The sequence below is a fragment of the Heptranchias perlo genome, chromosome 9, assembly GCF_035084215.1.
Source record: "Heptranchias perlo isolate sHepPer1 chromosome 9, sHepPer1.hap1, whole genome shotgun sequence".
Taxonomy (NCBI): domain Eukaryota; kingdom Metazoa; phylum Chordata; class Chondrichthyes; order Hexanchiformes; family Hexanchidae; genus Heptranchias; species Heptranchias perlo.
Genome location: NC_090333.1, coordinates 18,942,627 through 18,959,352, shown reverse-complemented (window position 1 = coordinate 18,959,352; position 16,726 = coordinate 18,942,627). Strand labels below are relative to the sequence as shown.

Here is a 16,726-nt window from a genome sequence, read left to right as displayed (position 1 = left end):
AGATGAAAACATGACATTACAAAGGGATATTGATAGATTAGGTGAATGGGCAAAACTGTGGCAAATGGAATTCAATGTAGACAAATGTGAGGTCATCCACTTTGGTTCAAAAAAGGATAGAACAGGGTACTTTCTAAATAGGAACTTTTGAACAAGAGTAGGCCATTCAGCCCCTCGTGCCTGCTCCGCCATTTGATAAGATCTGTGATCTAACTCCATATACCTGCCTTTGGCCCATATCCCTTAATACCTTTGGTTGCCAAAAAGCTATCTATCTCACATTTAAATTTAGCAATTGAGCTAGTATCAATTGCCATTTGCGGAAGAGAGTTCCAAACCTCTACCACCCTTTGTGTGTAGAAATGTTTTCTAATCTCGCTCCTGAAAGATCTGGCTCTAATTTTTAGACTGTGCCCCCTACTCCTAAAATCCCCAACCAGCGGAAATAGTTTCTCTCTATCCACCCTATCTGTTCCCCTTAATATCTTATAAACTTCGATCAGATCACCCCTTAACCTTCGAAACTCCAGAGAATACAACCCCAATTTGTGTAATCTCTCCTCGTAACTTAATCCTTGAAGTCCGAGTATCATTCTAGTAAACCTACGCTGCACTGCCTCCAAGGCCAATATGTCCTTCCGAAGGTGCGGTGCCCAGAACTGCTCACAGTACTCCAGGTGCGGTCTAACCAGGGTTTTGTATAGCTGCAGTATAACTTCTGCCCCCTTGTACTCTAGTCCTCTAGATATAAAGGCCAACATTCCATTTGCCGCCTTGATTATTTTCTGCACCTGTTCATGACACTTCAATGATCTATGTACCTGAACCCTAAGTCCCTTTTGACATCCACTGTTTATAACTTTTTACCATTTAGAAAGAACCCTGTTCTATCCCTTTTTGATCCAAAGTGGATGACCTCACATTTTTCTGCATTGAATTCCATTTGCCATAGTTTTGTCCATTCACCTAATCTATCAATATCGTTTTGTAATTTTATGTTTTCATCTACACTGCTTACAATGCCACCAATCTTTGTGTCATCGGCAAACTTAGATATGAGACTTTCTATTCCTTCATCTCAGTCATTAATAAATATTGTGAATAATTGAGGCCCCAAGACAGGTCCCTGCGGGACTCCACTAGTCACATCCTGCCAATGTGAGCACCTACCCGTTATCCCTACTCTCTGTCGCCTTTTGCTCAGCCAACTTCCTAACCAAGTCCGTACTTTTCCCTCGATTCCATGGGCTTCTATCTCAGCTAACAGTCTCTTATGTGGGACCTTATCAAATGCCTTCTGGAAGTCTATATAAATAACATCCATTGACAATCCCCTGTCCACTACTTTAGTCACCTCTTCAAAAAATTCAATCAGGTTTGTCAGGCACGACCTACCTTTCACAAATCCATGCTGGCTCTCTCTGATTAACTGAAAATTCTCGAGGTGTTCAGTCACCCTATCCTTAATTATAGACTCCAGCATTTTCCCCACAACAGATGTTAGGCTAACTGGTCTATAATTTCCCGGTTTCCCTCTCTCTTAAAAAGCAGAGTGACATGTGCAATTTTCCAATCCAGAGGGACAGTTCCTGAATCTAGAGAACTTTGAAAGATTATAGTTAGGGCATCTGCAATGTGCTCACCTACTTCCTTTAAAACCCTGGGATGGAAACCATCTGGTCCTGGGGATTTGTCACTCTTTAGTGCCATTATTTTCTTCATTACTGTTGCTTTACCTATGTTAATTTTATCAAGTCCCTGTCCCCGATTCAATATAAGTTTTCTTGGGATTTCCGGCATGCTATCCTCCTTTTTCAACTGTAAATACTGACGCAAAGTAATTGTTCAACATGTCCGCCATTTCCCCATTATCAATGACAATATCCCCACTTTCAGTTTTTAAGGGGTCAACACTGCTCCTGACCACCCTCTTTTTCCTAATATAACTATAAAAGTTCTTCGTATTGGTTTTGATATTCCTTGCAAGTTTCTTTTCATACTCTCTTTTTGTAGCCCTTACTATCTGTCTTGTGACCCTTTGTTGATCTTTGTATCTTTCCCATTCGCCAGGATCTGTCCCATTTTTTGCCTTTTTGTATGCCCTTTCCTTATGTCTTATACTGTCCTTTACCTCTTTAGTTGTCCATGGCTGTTTTTTTTGGCAAGTAGAGTTCTTGCCCCTCCGGTATAAACCGATTCTGTATCACGTTAAATGTTTCTTTAAACATTTCCCACTGATCATCAGTCGTTTTACCCATTAACAGATTTGCCCAGTTTACTGTGGACAGTCTCTGTCTCATCCCATTGAAGTCGGCCTTAACCAAGTCTAGAATCTTAGCAGCTGATTCACTTTTTTCCCTTTCAAACACAACATTGAACTCGAACATGTTATGATCGCTATTGGATAGATGTTCACGCACATTAAAGCCGTTAACTGAATCTGGTTCATTACTCATTACTAAATCTAGTATGGCTTGCCCCCTTGTTGCCTCTCGGACATACTGCTGCAGAAAACTATCCCGGACACACGCAAGAAATTCACTACCTTTCTGACAGTTGCTAGTCTGCTTTTCCCAATCTATGTGAAGGTTAAAGTCCCCCATTAAGACCACTATGCCTTTTTTACACGCTTGGTAAAAAGTTAAAAACAGTTGATGTCCAAAGGGACTTAGGGGTTCAGGTGCATAGATCATTGAAGTGTCATGAACAAGTGCAGAAAATAATCAAGAAGGCTAATGGAATGCTGGCCTTTATATCTAGAGGACTAGAGTACCTTCTCGAGGGCAATTAGGGATGGGCAATAAATGCTGGCCTCGCCAGCGACGCCCACATCCCGTGAACGAATAAAAAAAAAACAAGGCAGAAGTTATGCTGCAGCTATACAAAACCCTGGTTTGACCACACCTGGAGTACTGTGAGCAGTTCTGGGCACCGCACCTTCAGAAGGACATATTGGCCTTGGAGGGAGTGCAGCGTCGGTTTACTAGAATGATACCAGGACTTAAAGGGTTAAGTTACGAGGAAAGATTACACAAATTGGGGTTGTATTCTCTAGAGTTTAGAAGGTTAAGGGGTGATCTGATTGAAGTTTATAAGATATTAAGGGGAACAGATAGGGTGGATAGAGAGAAACTATTTCCGCTGGTTTGCGATTCTAGGAGTAAAAATTAGAGCCAGACCTTTCAGGAGTGAGATTAGAAAACATTTCTACACTGAAAGGGTGGTAGAAGTTTGGAACTCTCTTCTGTAAACGGCAATTGATACTAGCTCAATTGCTAAATTTAAATGTGAGATAGATAGCTTTTTGGCAACCAAAGGTATTTAGGGATATGGGCCAAAGGCAGGTATATGGAATTAGATCACAGATCTTATCAAATGGCGGAGCAGGCACGAGGGGCTGAATGGCCTACTCCTGTTCTTATGTTCCTATGCTCACAGTACACTCTAATTCTTTTGCTGTGTGAGATCTTGTTTTTTTAAAAAAAATAACCTGCAATAAACAGCATTTCAAATACAATTAATTTTTAAAATATCTTTTTTTAAATGTGGTGGGAATGGGAAAACTGCATAGTTTATATCTGTATCACACTGTTGTTTACTCTGCATCAGTTTGTCAGGAAAATATTGAGCAGTGATTGTCTGCCTCGTACATGTTTGAACTTGCTCAGTCAGTTTGTTGGACCTCCTGGACACCTTTATAGAATTGCCCTCATAGTATTTTTAATGGTTTGGGAAAGCAGGTGCTCCTGTTGGTGCGCTCTGAACATTCAAATTTACCAGCTGGGAGCAGAGCTCCATGCATGTGTAGTTCACAGGCAGTGAATATAATGGGGTCTTGTACTCTGTGACTTCTAGTCTAATATCAGTAGTGAGCTAGCCTCATTTATTTCATAAAAGTGGCAAATAAATTACCTGTAGGTTAAAATAAGTTTTAGCACTAACATCGCAGTAGTAATGTTCAAGAGGGTTCAGCAGGGAACTATAGGATTAGTACCAGAACGAAGATGACTCGGTATGAAAAACAAACGTGTACCCTGGGACTTTCATCTCTAGAAAAGACAAGAATAAGGATATTTGATAGAAAATTTTATGAATGGGTTTCTGAAGAGTTTTCCTGCCATGGCATTACCATTGTCGAATCCCCCACCATCAACATCCTGAGGGTCACCATTGACCAGAGACTTGACTGGACCCGCCACATAAATACTGTGGCTACAAGAGCAGGTCAGAGGCTGGGTATTCTGCGGCAAGTGACTCACCTCCTGACTCCCCACAGCCTTTCCACCATCTACAAGGCACAAGTCAGGAGTGTGATGGAATGCTCTCCACTTGCCTGGATGAGTGCAGCTCCAACAACACTCAAGAAGCTCGACAAAGCAGCCGGCTTGATTGGCACCCCACCCACCACCCTAAACATTCACTCTCTTCACCACCGGCGCACCGTGGCTGCAGTGAGTACCATCTATAATGCCACCTCATAGGAAAAAGGATTATTGGATAGGTAGGCTAGATGGGCTAATGGTCTTCTGACCAAAATATATTAATATTTGTATAATTTATTTAACAGGTACACATGCCATTTCAATCAGTGTATATGACTGCCTTTGAATATGATGTTGAGTATAGTCAGGCTCTTCTTCAAACAGGAGTAGGCCTCCAATCAAATAAATTTATTCAGGTGAGATATTTGCAAGTTTTGTATTTCTTTTGCTCAGCAAAATCCTTTTTGCCTAAACTCATTGCAGAGAGTGGTTATTATTTCACTATTGCAAAGTCAGAAACTTACCCTATAATATATACTTGTATTTTATGACACCAGTTGCCCATCGAAGCATGAGGAGTTTGCAGTCAGTAATTACTGAATCAAAACTTCTGTTTTGAATTTATTTCCCACTCAAATATAACTTGCTGGTTCCTCCCAGGCTTATCAAAATGTTGACTATTCTTTGTATTCTGGGAATGTATGATTTCATTTCTGTCTCACGCATTTTTTTCTCTACTTTTTGATATCCACATGCTGTTCCTTGAGTGACCTGTTGGAAGGTGTCTAATAATAGTATGGGAAGTGAGCAGTTTCCTTTTCTCTTCCCTTCTTCAGTTCAGCATTTCTTCCATGCAGTTTAATTAAGATTAAGAATGTATTGGGTAGCAAAATTACCTGAATATGGGATTATTTCAGATGCATATGTCAACATTTGAAATTGCAGTTTGACGCTTGCATCTAAATCCATAATAATATGGTATTAATGGTTTTAGAAACCAGAAGGGTTGTCAACTATGGTATAAAATGGAACTTTGTTTTAAATGTCTTTGCAGCCACTTCTGTTACGAAGAAATGAACTGGATAAGCAGCGTAAAGAAATTAAAGAACAGTGGCAGCGAGAGCAAAGGAAAATGGTACTATGTTCTACATACTCTTTAAAATGAGCTTTAACCTGTCTATAACTACAGATTTAAAATAGTTTTAAAAACTTAAGTTACTGCTTTTTGACTTACTCCCCATTTATTGTTTGCTATATTTTTTTGGAAAAGAAGTGCACATCTAAATATTAAGATCCTTTTATGTACTTGACAGCATGAGGCAGAAACATCCCTTAGGAAAGCAAAACTATTGTACATTCAGCGCCAAGAAGAATATGAGAAGGCAAAGTCTTCTACAATTCGAGCAGAAGAGGAACATTTGACTTTAAGTAGTGGGCTAACTGGAAATTACAACAGACATCGTGAAAAAAAAAGAAAACTGGAAGAAGATGCTTTACAAAAAGTAACTTTTAATCCATTTTAAAACCTACAGGATGTTTTCTCCTAGATTAAAAGCCACCACTCTTTTTGTAGCTCCATAAAGAATGCTGCATGTTTTTAATTCAATTTGAGGGTATAGACGGAAGATTTGTATTATGTGCTCCAAAATTTGACTCGCCAAGCTGCATAAACAGTACTATATGTTTGGCACAATAAATGTTCCAACTACATTGGTTTGACAGTTAAAAATGTTAACTGATTTTCTCTACACTTATTATCCTGATCTTGATAATTCATTTAGGGTATTTTAACTGATTGCTGTCATTTCTAATCCTTGGATATGATATACTGTGCAATACATGGAGCATTTGCTTGGAAGTTAAAACTGCTATTTGATAGACATTAACAAATAGTAAGTGTCATTGTTTTTTTAAAATTCAATCAAAGTTAATTAATACTGCATAAGTCTATCATATATATATAGTAGGTACAGACAGAAGGAGGCCATTCGGCCCATCGTGCCTGCGCCGGCTCTTTGAAAGAGCTATCCAATTAATTCCATTCCCCTGCTCTTCCCCATAGCCCTGTAAATTTTTTCCCTTCAAGTATTTATCCAATTCCCTTTTGAAAGTTACTATTGAATCTGCTTCCACCAGTCTTTCAGGCAGTGCATTCCAGATCATTACAACTTGCTGCATAAAAAAATATTTGAGGTGTGGACTGAAGATTTCATCCAAACGTCACCATTTTAAATGGATGCAGTATCCTAGTGCTAAAGTTGTCTGCACGGTGATTTTTGCCTTAAAGGTTTAGTTACTGTCAAAACTAGGACAATAATGACTGGATCCATGCAGAATTATTTATAATTTTAAAATAACTGTTTTGCAGACTGAAGAGGCTGGAGAGCATTTCAAAGCTTCTACATCAGATGCCAATGAAAAACGAAGTAATATGGAAAACATCAAGAGTGATATACTGACACAACTACGTGAACTAGTCTACCAGTGTGATCTCACCTTAAAATCAGTAAGACCGTGTTTCGCAAATCATGCTTGCATATTTATAACTTGTATGAAATAGTTTCAACTTAAGAGACTAAAATTGATAAGTTTACATGTAATTCCTTTGATTACATTCAAAAACTTAGAATTGTAAGTTGCAAAACTACGATCTTTTGCAGAGTGTATTTCAATAAAAATAATTATGTCTCTTTCAGGTGACAGTCAACTTGTTTCAGATGCAGCATGCCCAAGTGGTGTCCCTTCCTGTTAACTATCAGTCTCTTTGTGAAAATACCAAGTTATATGAGCCAGGGCAACAGTATTCAGAATTTGTCAAATGTTTACCAAAGGAGGAAGTTCCGATAGAGCCTTACTTATTTCAGTTTTCGGTTTCATCAAATGGAGGGTAAGTGCATTGAGTGCTAGTCTTTAATTATTTTGGGGGAAGGACCTATCTGGAAGTGTGACAGTGGCACAGTAAGTTGGTATACTGTAACAAATAGATTTTCTGGGGCATAGACATACATAATGTGGGATTGTGCTTGTGTTTTTTTTTTCCCCACCACCTCACTGAATTGCCAATCTCAGCCTCGCTTACAGGGGCTGAACTGAGGCAAAAACCTTCCCTTCATTCATTTTATCCCTCCTTCTCCTCCCCACCCCCAAACCCCTAAGAATAAATTGATTGTAATAAATTGTTGAAAATTATTTCCTTTACAGTTGTTTTCTTTCCTCCGTAGGCTTCCATTTATTAAAAGAGCAACAAATAGCCCCCATTCATCACAAGGAAATTTGTCACAGACTTCAGCTACCTCAGGTGATCTTCCTCTTCATTCACCTGATGTTGAAAATCCTCTTCACATTAGGCCCAGTAATATCAGTGAGAAGCAATCAAGTAGCAGCACTGATATGCAAGGTAATTAAAAGGAACAAAATTATTTTTTCACGTATGCATTACGTTCAATGCCTGATAAGATTATAATACTTAATTGCTTTACATTAGCTCTTATGGGTTCAATTATATCTCTGGTGACCAGATTGATTTGAAGCAGTAATTGATTTCATCCTTTCCCAATGATATGTTACTGGGTTTTCAGCACATTTCATTGCTTGACGAGATACTTTGAAGATTTGCATAAAAGAAAACTATTAAAATATATCCTTTCTCCAGCTACATGTTTTTATTAGATTAATTTTTAATTAATTTAAAAGTAAATAACTAGTGTCGACAAATCTGAGCTATTGTTGCTTAAGGAAGCAACATGGTGGCAAGAGGCAGCAACGCAGAACTAAATTTAGGGGAAAAGTTAGTGATACCCAGAAGCTGGGAGATGCTTGAATTTCTTCTTCCCTTGACCTCCAAAAACTAAAGTAACTTTGAAAAGTTATTGAGAAAATAATAAGATGCCTGTTTCTAAGAAACTTTTGTCATCTACCTTGCGCCTTTCACAAATATAGGTCCATCCCTGTGTAGTCTTTATTTTCTTTTGTTGTTACATCGAAACTACAGCTCACAAACAGGCCATTCGGCCCAACTGGTCCATGGCAGCATTTATGCTGCACATGAGCCTCCTCCCTTCCTACTTCATCTAACCCTATCAGCATACCCTTCTATTCCTTTCTCCTTCATGTGCTTGTCTAGCTTCCCCTTAAATGCATCTATTCTATTTGCTTCAACTAATCCTTGTGGTAAGACATTCCACATTCTCCCCACTCTTTGGGTAAAGAAGTTTTTCTTGAATTCCCTATTGGATTTATTCGTGACTGTTTTAGATTTATGACCTCTAGTTTTGGACACCCCTACAAGTGGAAACATTTTCTCTACCGCTACCCTATCAAACCCTATTGGGTCATGCCTCATCCTTCTCTTTTCTAGAGAAAAGAGCCCCAGTCTGTGCAGCCTTTCCTGATCAGTATATCCTTCAGTCCTGGTATTATCATTGTGAATCTTTTTTGCATCCTCTCCGATGCCTCTATATCCTTTCTATAATATGGAGACCAGAACTGTGCACAGTACTCCAAGTGTGGTCTAACCAAGGTTCCTTACATTTGTCCACCCCAGTCCATCACCGGCATCTCCACATCAAGGTTACATAGGGAGAGGAGTAGGCCATTCAGCCCCTCGTGCCTGCTCTGCCATTTGATAAGATCATAGCTGATCTGTGATCTAACTCCATATACCTGCCTTTGGCCCATATCCCATAATACCTTTGATTGCCAAAAAGCTATTTATCTCAGATTTAAATTTAGCAATTGAGCTAGTATCAATTGCCGTTTGCAGAAGAAAGTTCCAAACATCTACCACCCTTTGTGTGCAGAAATGTTTTCTAATCTCGCTCCTGAAAGGTCTGGCTCTAATTTTTAGACTGTGCCCCCTACTCCTAGAATCCCCAACCAGTGGAAATAGTTTCTCTCTATCCACCCTATTTGTTCCCCTTAATATCTTAAACTTCAATCAGATCACCCCTTAACGTTCTAAACTCTAGAGAATACAACCCCAATTTCTGTAATCTCTCCTTGTAACTTAACCCTTGAAGTCCGGATATCATTCTAGTAAACCTACGCTGCACTGCCTCCAAGGCCAATATGTCCTTCCGAAGGTGCGGTGCCCAGAACTGCTCACAGTACTCCAGGTGCGGTCTAACCAGGGTTTTGTATAGCTGCAGTATAACTTCTGCACCCTTGTACTCTAGTCCTCTAGATATAAAGGCCAGCATTCCATTAGCCTTATTGATTATTTTCTGCACCTGTTCATGACACTTCAATGATCTATGTACCTGAACCCCTAAGTCCCTTTGGACATCCACTGTTTTTAACTTTTTACCATTTAGAAAGTACCCTGTTCTATCCTTTTTTGATCCAAAGTGGATGACCTCACATTTGTCTACATTGAATTCCATTTGCCACAGTTTTGCCCATGCACCTAATCTATCAATATCGTTTTGTAATTTTATGTTCTCATCTACACTGCTTACAATGCCACCAATCTTTGTGTCATCGGCAAACTTAGATATGAGACTTTCTATGCCTTCATCTAAGTCGTTAATAAATATTGTGACTAATTGAGGCCCCAAGACAGGTCCCTTCGGGACTCCACTAGTCACATCCTGCCAATGTGAGTGCCTACCCATTATCCCTCCTCTCTGTCGCCTTTTGCTCAGCCAACTTCCTAACCAAGTCTGTACTTTTCCCTCGATTCCATGGGCTTCTATCTCAGCTAACAGTCTCTTATGTGGGACCTTATCAAATGCCTTCTGGAAGTCCATATAAATAACATCCATTGACATTCCCCTGTCCATTACTTTAGTCACCGCTTCAAAGAATTCAATCAGGTTTGTCAGGCACGACCTACCTTTCACAAATCCATGCTGGCTCTCTCTGATTAACTGAAAATTCTCGAGGTGTTCAGTCACCCTATCCTTAATTATAGACTCCAGCATTTTCCCCACAACAGATGTTAGGCTAACTGGTCTATAATTCCCCGGTTTCCCTCTCTCTCCTTTCTTAAAAAGCAGAGTGACATGTACAATTTTCCAATCTAGAGGGACAGTTCCTGAATCTAGAGAACTTTGAAAGATTATAGTTAGGGCATCTGCAATGTGCTCACCTACTTCCTTTAAAACCCTGGGATGGAAACCATCTGGTCCAGGGGATTTGTCACTCTTTAGTGCTATTATTTTCTTCATTACTGTTGCTTTACCTATGTTAATTTTATCAAGTCCCTGTCCCCGATTCAATATAAGTTTTCTTGGGATTTCCGGCACGCTATCCTCTTTTTCGACTGTAAATACTGACGCAAAGTAATTGTTCAACATGTCCGCCATTTCCCCATTATCAATGACAATATCCCCACTTTCAGTTTTTAAGGGGCCAACACTGCTCCTGACCACCCTCTTTTTCCTAATATAACTATAAAAGTTCTTCGCATTGGTTTTGATATCCCTTGCAAGTTTCTTTTCATACTCTTTTTCTGTAGCCCTTACTATCTGTTTTGTGACCCTTTGTTGATCTTTGTATCTTTCCCATTCGCCAGGATCTGTCCCATTTTTTGCCTTTTTGTATGCCCTTTCCTTTTTTCTTATAATGTCCCTTACCTCTTTAGTTGTCCATGGCTGTTTTTTTTGGCAAGTAGAGTTCTTGCCCCTCCGGTATAAACCGATTCTGTATCACGTTAAATGTTTCTTTAAACATTTCCCACTGATCATCAGTCGTTTTACCCATTAACAGATTTGCCCAGTTTACTGTGGACAGTCTCTGTCTCATCCCATTGATGTCGGCCTTACCCAAGTCTAGAATCTTAGCAGCTGATTCACTTTTTTCCCCTTTCAAACACTACATTGAACTCGATCATGTTATGATCACTATTGGATAGATGTTCGCGTACAGTTAAGCCGTTAACTAAATCTGGTTCATTACTAAATCTAGTATGGCTTGGCCCCTTGTTGCCTCTCGGACACACTCAAGAAATTCACTACCTTTCTGACAGTTGCTAGTCTGCTTTTCCCAATCTGTGTGAAGGTTAATGTCCCCCACTATGCCTTTGTTACACGCTTGTCTAATCTCTGCATTTATACAATCTAGCACTTCAGAGCTGCTGCCAGGGGTGCTATATACAACTCCCACTATAGTCTTTGATCCTTTCCTATTTCTCAATTCAACCCATAAGATCTCTGTTGGCTGCTTACCTCTCGTTATAGCCTCCTTTATCATCGAAGTGATTTCATCTCTAATCATTAAGGTTACTCCTCCCCCTCTTCCATTTTCCCTATCTCTCCTGTAGACCTTATAACCCGGTATATTTAGTTCCCAATCCTGACCATCCTGCAGCCATGTCTCTGTAATAGCTATCATGTCATACCCTCCAATTTGAATTTGAACCTGTAGTTCATTTAATTTATTCCTTATACTCCATGCATTTGTATGTAGAACTCTTAATTGGGCCACACACCCTAGCCTGACCTTCAGCTTTGATGCTGGGTTAATCGCCTTATGCCTTCTAGTTTTCACTTTATCTGTGGTGTCTAAAGTACACTTTCTTTCTGCTGCTCTACGCTTTTCTCTTTCACTTGTTCTTGAACAACTGTTTGTATTGTAAATTTCCCCTGGGTCTTCCCCTCTCTTGCTGCTCTCAACTTTACTCCCTTCTGACTCCCCGCTCAGGTTCCCATCCCCCTGCCACTCTAGTTTAAACCTTCCCCAACAGCACTGCAAACATCCCCGCGAGGACATTCTATATAAGTTTAACATAACGTTTCTGCTTTTCAATTTTATCCCTCTAGAAATGAACCCTCATGCTTGATTTGTCTTTTTTTATGGCCTTACTGACCTGCATCACTGCTTTTGGTCATTTGTGTATCTGTAGCCCTAGATCCCTTTGCTCCTCTATCCCGTTTAGCTTCTTATTATCCAAGCAGAATGTGGTCTCCTTATTCTTCCTTCCAAAATGCACCACCTCGCACTTATGTATATTGAAATTCATTTGCCAATTACATGCCCATTCTGCAAATTTATTAATGTGCTCTTGCATTTTGACACATTCTTCCTTGTCAATTTCTTGTCGTTCACAAATTATGAAATTGGACTTCCGATTCCTGAATCCAAATCATTAATCTAAATTGTGAACAACAGTGGTCCCAGTATCAATCCCTGTGGAACACCACTTCTCACCTTTTGCCAGTCTGAGCAGCTACCCTTAACCCCTACTCTGTTTTCTTTTTTGAAGCCAACTTGCTATCCATTCTGCTACCTGTCCCCTGACTCCACATGCTCTGATCTTAGTCATGAGTCTACAATGCTGTACCTTATCGAAGCACTTTTGAAAATCCAACTATATTACATCAACTGCATTACCCTTGTCTACTCTTTCTGGTATTTATTCAAAGAATTCAATAAGATTGGTCAAGCATGACTTTCCCTTCTGAAATCCATGCTGACTATTCTTTATTATTTTCATTCTCTAGATGTTTCTCTAATACATCTTTGAGTAAAGATTCCATTATCTTTCCAACCACCAACGTTAAGCTAACTGGTCTATAGTTCCCTCGACTTATTTTGTCTCCCTTTTTAAATATAGGAATAACATTAGTTGTCCGCCAGTCTTCTGGCATTATTCCCTTTTCTAATGAATTTTTATATATATGTAATAGTGCCTCTGCTATCTCCTTCCTAACTTCTTTTAATATTCGTGGATGCAATCCATCTGGACCAGGGGTTTTATCCCCTCTAAGTTTGATTAGTTTATCAAATATCTTTCCCCCCCCCCCTTTCTATCTTAAACGTTTTTATATCTTTTTTGATCTCTTCTTCTAATGTCATACCCACCTTGCTAGTCTCCTTGGTAAATACTGAGGCAAAGTAACTATTCAATATTTCTGCCATTTTGCTGTCATTACCTGAGAGTTTATCTCCTGCATCCCTTAGTGGCCCTATCCCTATTCTGATTTTTCTTTTGTTATTTATGTGTCTGTAGAATACTTTACTATTTATATTCCTTGATAATTTAATTTCCTGGTTCCCCTTTTGCTTTCATAGTTTTTTTTTTACTTCTTTCCTGACCTTTTCGTATTTCCGTTTGTCATCCTCTCCTTTATTGTCTATGTACTTAGAGTATGCCTTTTTCTTTAGTTTCAATTTTACCCTTATCTCTTTATTCATCCATGGTGTTTCATTATTTGCTAGTTTGTTCTTGCTTTTTAGAGTAATATTTTTCTCCTGAACTCTCTTGATCACCATTTTAAATATTTCCCACTGCTGTTCTATCTTTGTCAAAAAAATTTTCCAGTTTATCTTCCCTAGTTCCATTCTCATCCCCTCAAAATTAGCTTTTTTCCCAATCTATTACTTTGGTCTTTGTTTTACTTATGTCTTTCTCAATCTTTATTTAAAACCTCATTATGTTATGATCACTATTCTCTTATCTGCTCAAGTTCATTTCCCATTACTGGATCCAGCAGTGATTCCTCCCTTGTCGGGCTTCTCGCATACCGTGTAAGAAAGGAGTCCTGTACACAATGTAAAAACCCTATTCTCTTTCCCCCTTTCTCTGCCTCTTGCCAGTTTATTTGGGGGTAGTTGAAATCTCCCAAGATTATTATTCAATATTTTTTACTCATTTCATGGATTTGCCTACATATTTCATCCTTCACTCCCTTTCCACTATTAAGTGGTCTGTAGAATATACCTGTTAACCTGATCAATCCCTTCATATCCTTTGTCTCAATCGTAAACAATTTTACAACACCAAGTTATAGTCCAACAATTTTATTTGAAATTCACAAGCTTTTGGAGGCTTCCTCCTTCCTCAGGTGAATGTTGTGGAAATGAAATCCTCGAACCCTTCGCATTTATAAATCACAGAACAATACCTGGTGATTACAGATAGTCTTTCCAACTGCCCATTGCCAAGGCAATCACAGTGTGCAGACAGAGAGGTGTTACCTAAAAGGCCACCGAATATACAAACCACATAGAAAAGACAGCAAATGACCCGTTATATTAAAAACAGATAACATTTGTTCGCTGGTGGGATTACGTGTAGCGTGACATGAACCCAAGATCCCGGTTGAGGCCGTCCTCATGGGTGCGGAACTTGGCTATCAATTTCTGCTCGACGATTTTGCGTTGTCGTGTGTCTCGAAGGCCGCCTTGGAGTATGCTTACCCGAAGGTCGGTGGGAGACTTCTACTGCCTCCCAAAGATACACAAAGCCAACACACCCGGACGTCCTATCGTATCAGGCAACGGAACCCTGTGTGAGAACCTCTCTGGATACATCGAGGGCATCCTGAAACCCATTGTACAGGGAACCCCCAGCTTCTGTCGCGACACTACAGACTTCCTACAAAAACTCAGTCCCCACGGACCAGTTGAACCAGGAACACTTCTCACCACGATGGACATCTCTGCACTCTACACCAGTATCCCCCACGATGACGGCATCGCTGCGACAGCATCAATACTCAACACCAACAATAGCCAACCTCCAGACGCCATCCTACAACTCATCCGCTTCATCCTGGATCACAATGTCTTCACCTTCGATAACCAGTTCTTTACCCAAACACACGGAACAGCCATGGGGACCAAATTCGCACCCCAATACGCCAACATTTTCATGCACAAGTTCGAGCAGGACTTCTTCGCTGCACAGGACCTCCAACCAACACTATACACCAGATACATCGACGACATTTTCTTTCTATGGACCCACGGCGAGGAATCACTAAGGAGACTACACGATAACATCAACAAGTTCCATCCCACCATCAAGCTCACCATGGACTACTCCTCAGAATCAGTTTCTTTCTTGGACACACGAATCTCCATCAAAGACGGGCACCTCAGCACCTCACTCTACCGCAAGCCCACGGACAACCTCACGATGCTCCACTTTTCCAGCTTCCACCCTAACCACGTCAAAGAGGCCATCCCCTGTGGACAGGCCCTGCGAATACACAGGGTCTGCTCAGACGAGGAGGAACGCGACGGACACCTACAGACGCTGAAAGACGCCCTCGTAAGAACGGGATATGACGCTCGACTCATCAATCAACAGTTCCGACAGGCCACAGCGAAAAATCGCGTAGACCTCCTCAGAAGACTAACACGGGACGCAACCAACAGAGTACCCTTCGTCGTCCAGTAGTTCCCCGGAGCGGAGAAACTACGCCATGTTCTCCGCAGCCTTCAACATGTCATCAATGACGACGAACACCTCGCTATGGCCGTCCCCACACCTCCACTGCTCGCCTTTAAACAGCCACCCAGCCTCAAACAGACCATCGTTCGCAGCAAATTACCCAGCTTTCAGGAGAACAGCGTCCACGACACCACACAACCCTGCCACGGTAACCTTTGCAAGACATGCCAGATCATCGAACCAGATACCACCATCACACAAGAGGACACCACCCACCAGGTGCATGGTTTATACTCCTGTGACTCAGCCAACGTTGTCTACCTCATACGTTGCAGGAAAGGATGCCCCAGAGCATGGTACATTGGCGAGACCATGCAGACGCTGCGACAACGGATGAACGGACACCGCGCAACAATCGCCAGACAGGAGGGTTCCCTCCCAGTCGGGGAACACTTCAGCAGTCAAGGACATTCAGCCACCGGCCTTCGAGACACACGACAATGCAAAATCGTCGAGCAGAAATTGATAGCCAAGTTCCGCACCCATGAGGACGGCCACAACCGGGATCTTGGGTTCATGTCACGCTACACGTAACCCCACCAGTGAACAAATGTTATCTGTTTTTAATATAACGGGTCATTTTCTGTCTTTTCTATGTTTCTGCCTCTCTCTCTCTTTTTTTTTGGTGGTTTGTATATTCGGTGGCCACACTGTGATTGCCTTGGCAACGGGCAGTTGGAAAGACTATCTGTAATCACCAGGTATTGTTCTGTGATTTATAAATGCGAAGGGTTCGAGGATTTCATTTCCACAATATTCACCTGAGGAAGGAGGACGCCTCCGAAAGCTTGTGAATTTCAAATAAAACTTGGTGTTGTAAAATTGTTTACAATTGTCAACCCCAGTCCATCACCGGCATCTCCACACTTTGTCTCAATCCACATGGATTCTTGTTACTTATGTCCCTTTTTTCTAATGCCATTGCGTTGTCTCTAATTAGTACAGCTACCCCACCCCCTTCCTTCCCTATCCTTTCTAAATACATGTTTCATAGATTCATAGAAAGTTACAGCACAGAAGGAGGCCATTCGGCCCTCCGTGTCCGTGCCGGCCGATAAAGAGCTATTCAGCTTAATCCCACTTTCCAGCACTTGGTCCGTAGCCCTGTAGGTTACGACGTTTCAAGTGCACAACCAAGTACTTCTTAAATGAGTTGAGGGTTTCTGCTTCTACCACCCTTTTCAGGCAGTGAGTTCCAGACCCCCACAACCCTCTGTGAAAAAATTTCTCCTCAGCTCCCGTCTAATCCTTCTACCAATTATTTTAAATCTATGCCCCCTGGTCA

At 40.8% G+C, this 16,726-nt stretch overlaps 1 protein-coding gene across 4 annotated transcripts in view; it reads left to right on the top strand.

The window, feature by feature from the left end:
• The window catches only part of arhgap29a (Rho GTPase activating protein 29a), a 102,350-nt gene that overhangs the window by 61,952 nt on the left and 23,672 nt on the right, over positions 1 to 16,726 (top strand). For 3 of the 4 annotated variants that reach the window (XM_067989953.1, XM_067989955.1, XM_067989956.1), the window contains 6 exons: positions 4,568 to 4,678; positions 5,317 to 5,397; positions 5,576 to 5,764; positions 6,631 to 6,768; positions 6,959 to 7,149; positions 7,484 to 7,659. In XM_067989953.1, coding sequence (XP_067846054.1) covers positions 4,568 to 4,678; positions 5,317 to 5,397; positions 5,576 to 5,764; positions 6,631 to 6,768; positions 6,959 to 7,149; positions 7,484 to 7,659 — 886 coding nt within the window. The remainder of the gene's footprint in view (positions 1 to 4,567; positions 4,679 to 5,316; positions 5,398 to 5,575; positions 5,765 to 6,630; positions 6,769 to 6,958; positions 7,150 to 7,483; positions 7,660 to 16,726) is intronic. The other variant, XM_067989954.1, reaches the window with a different exon arrangement.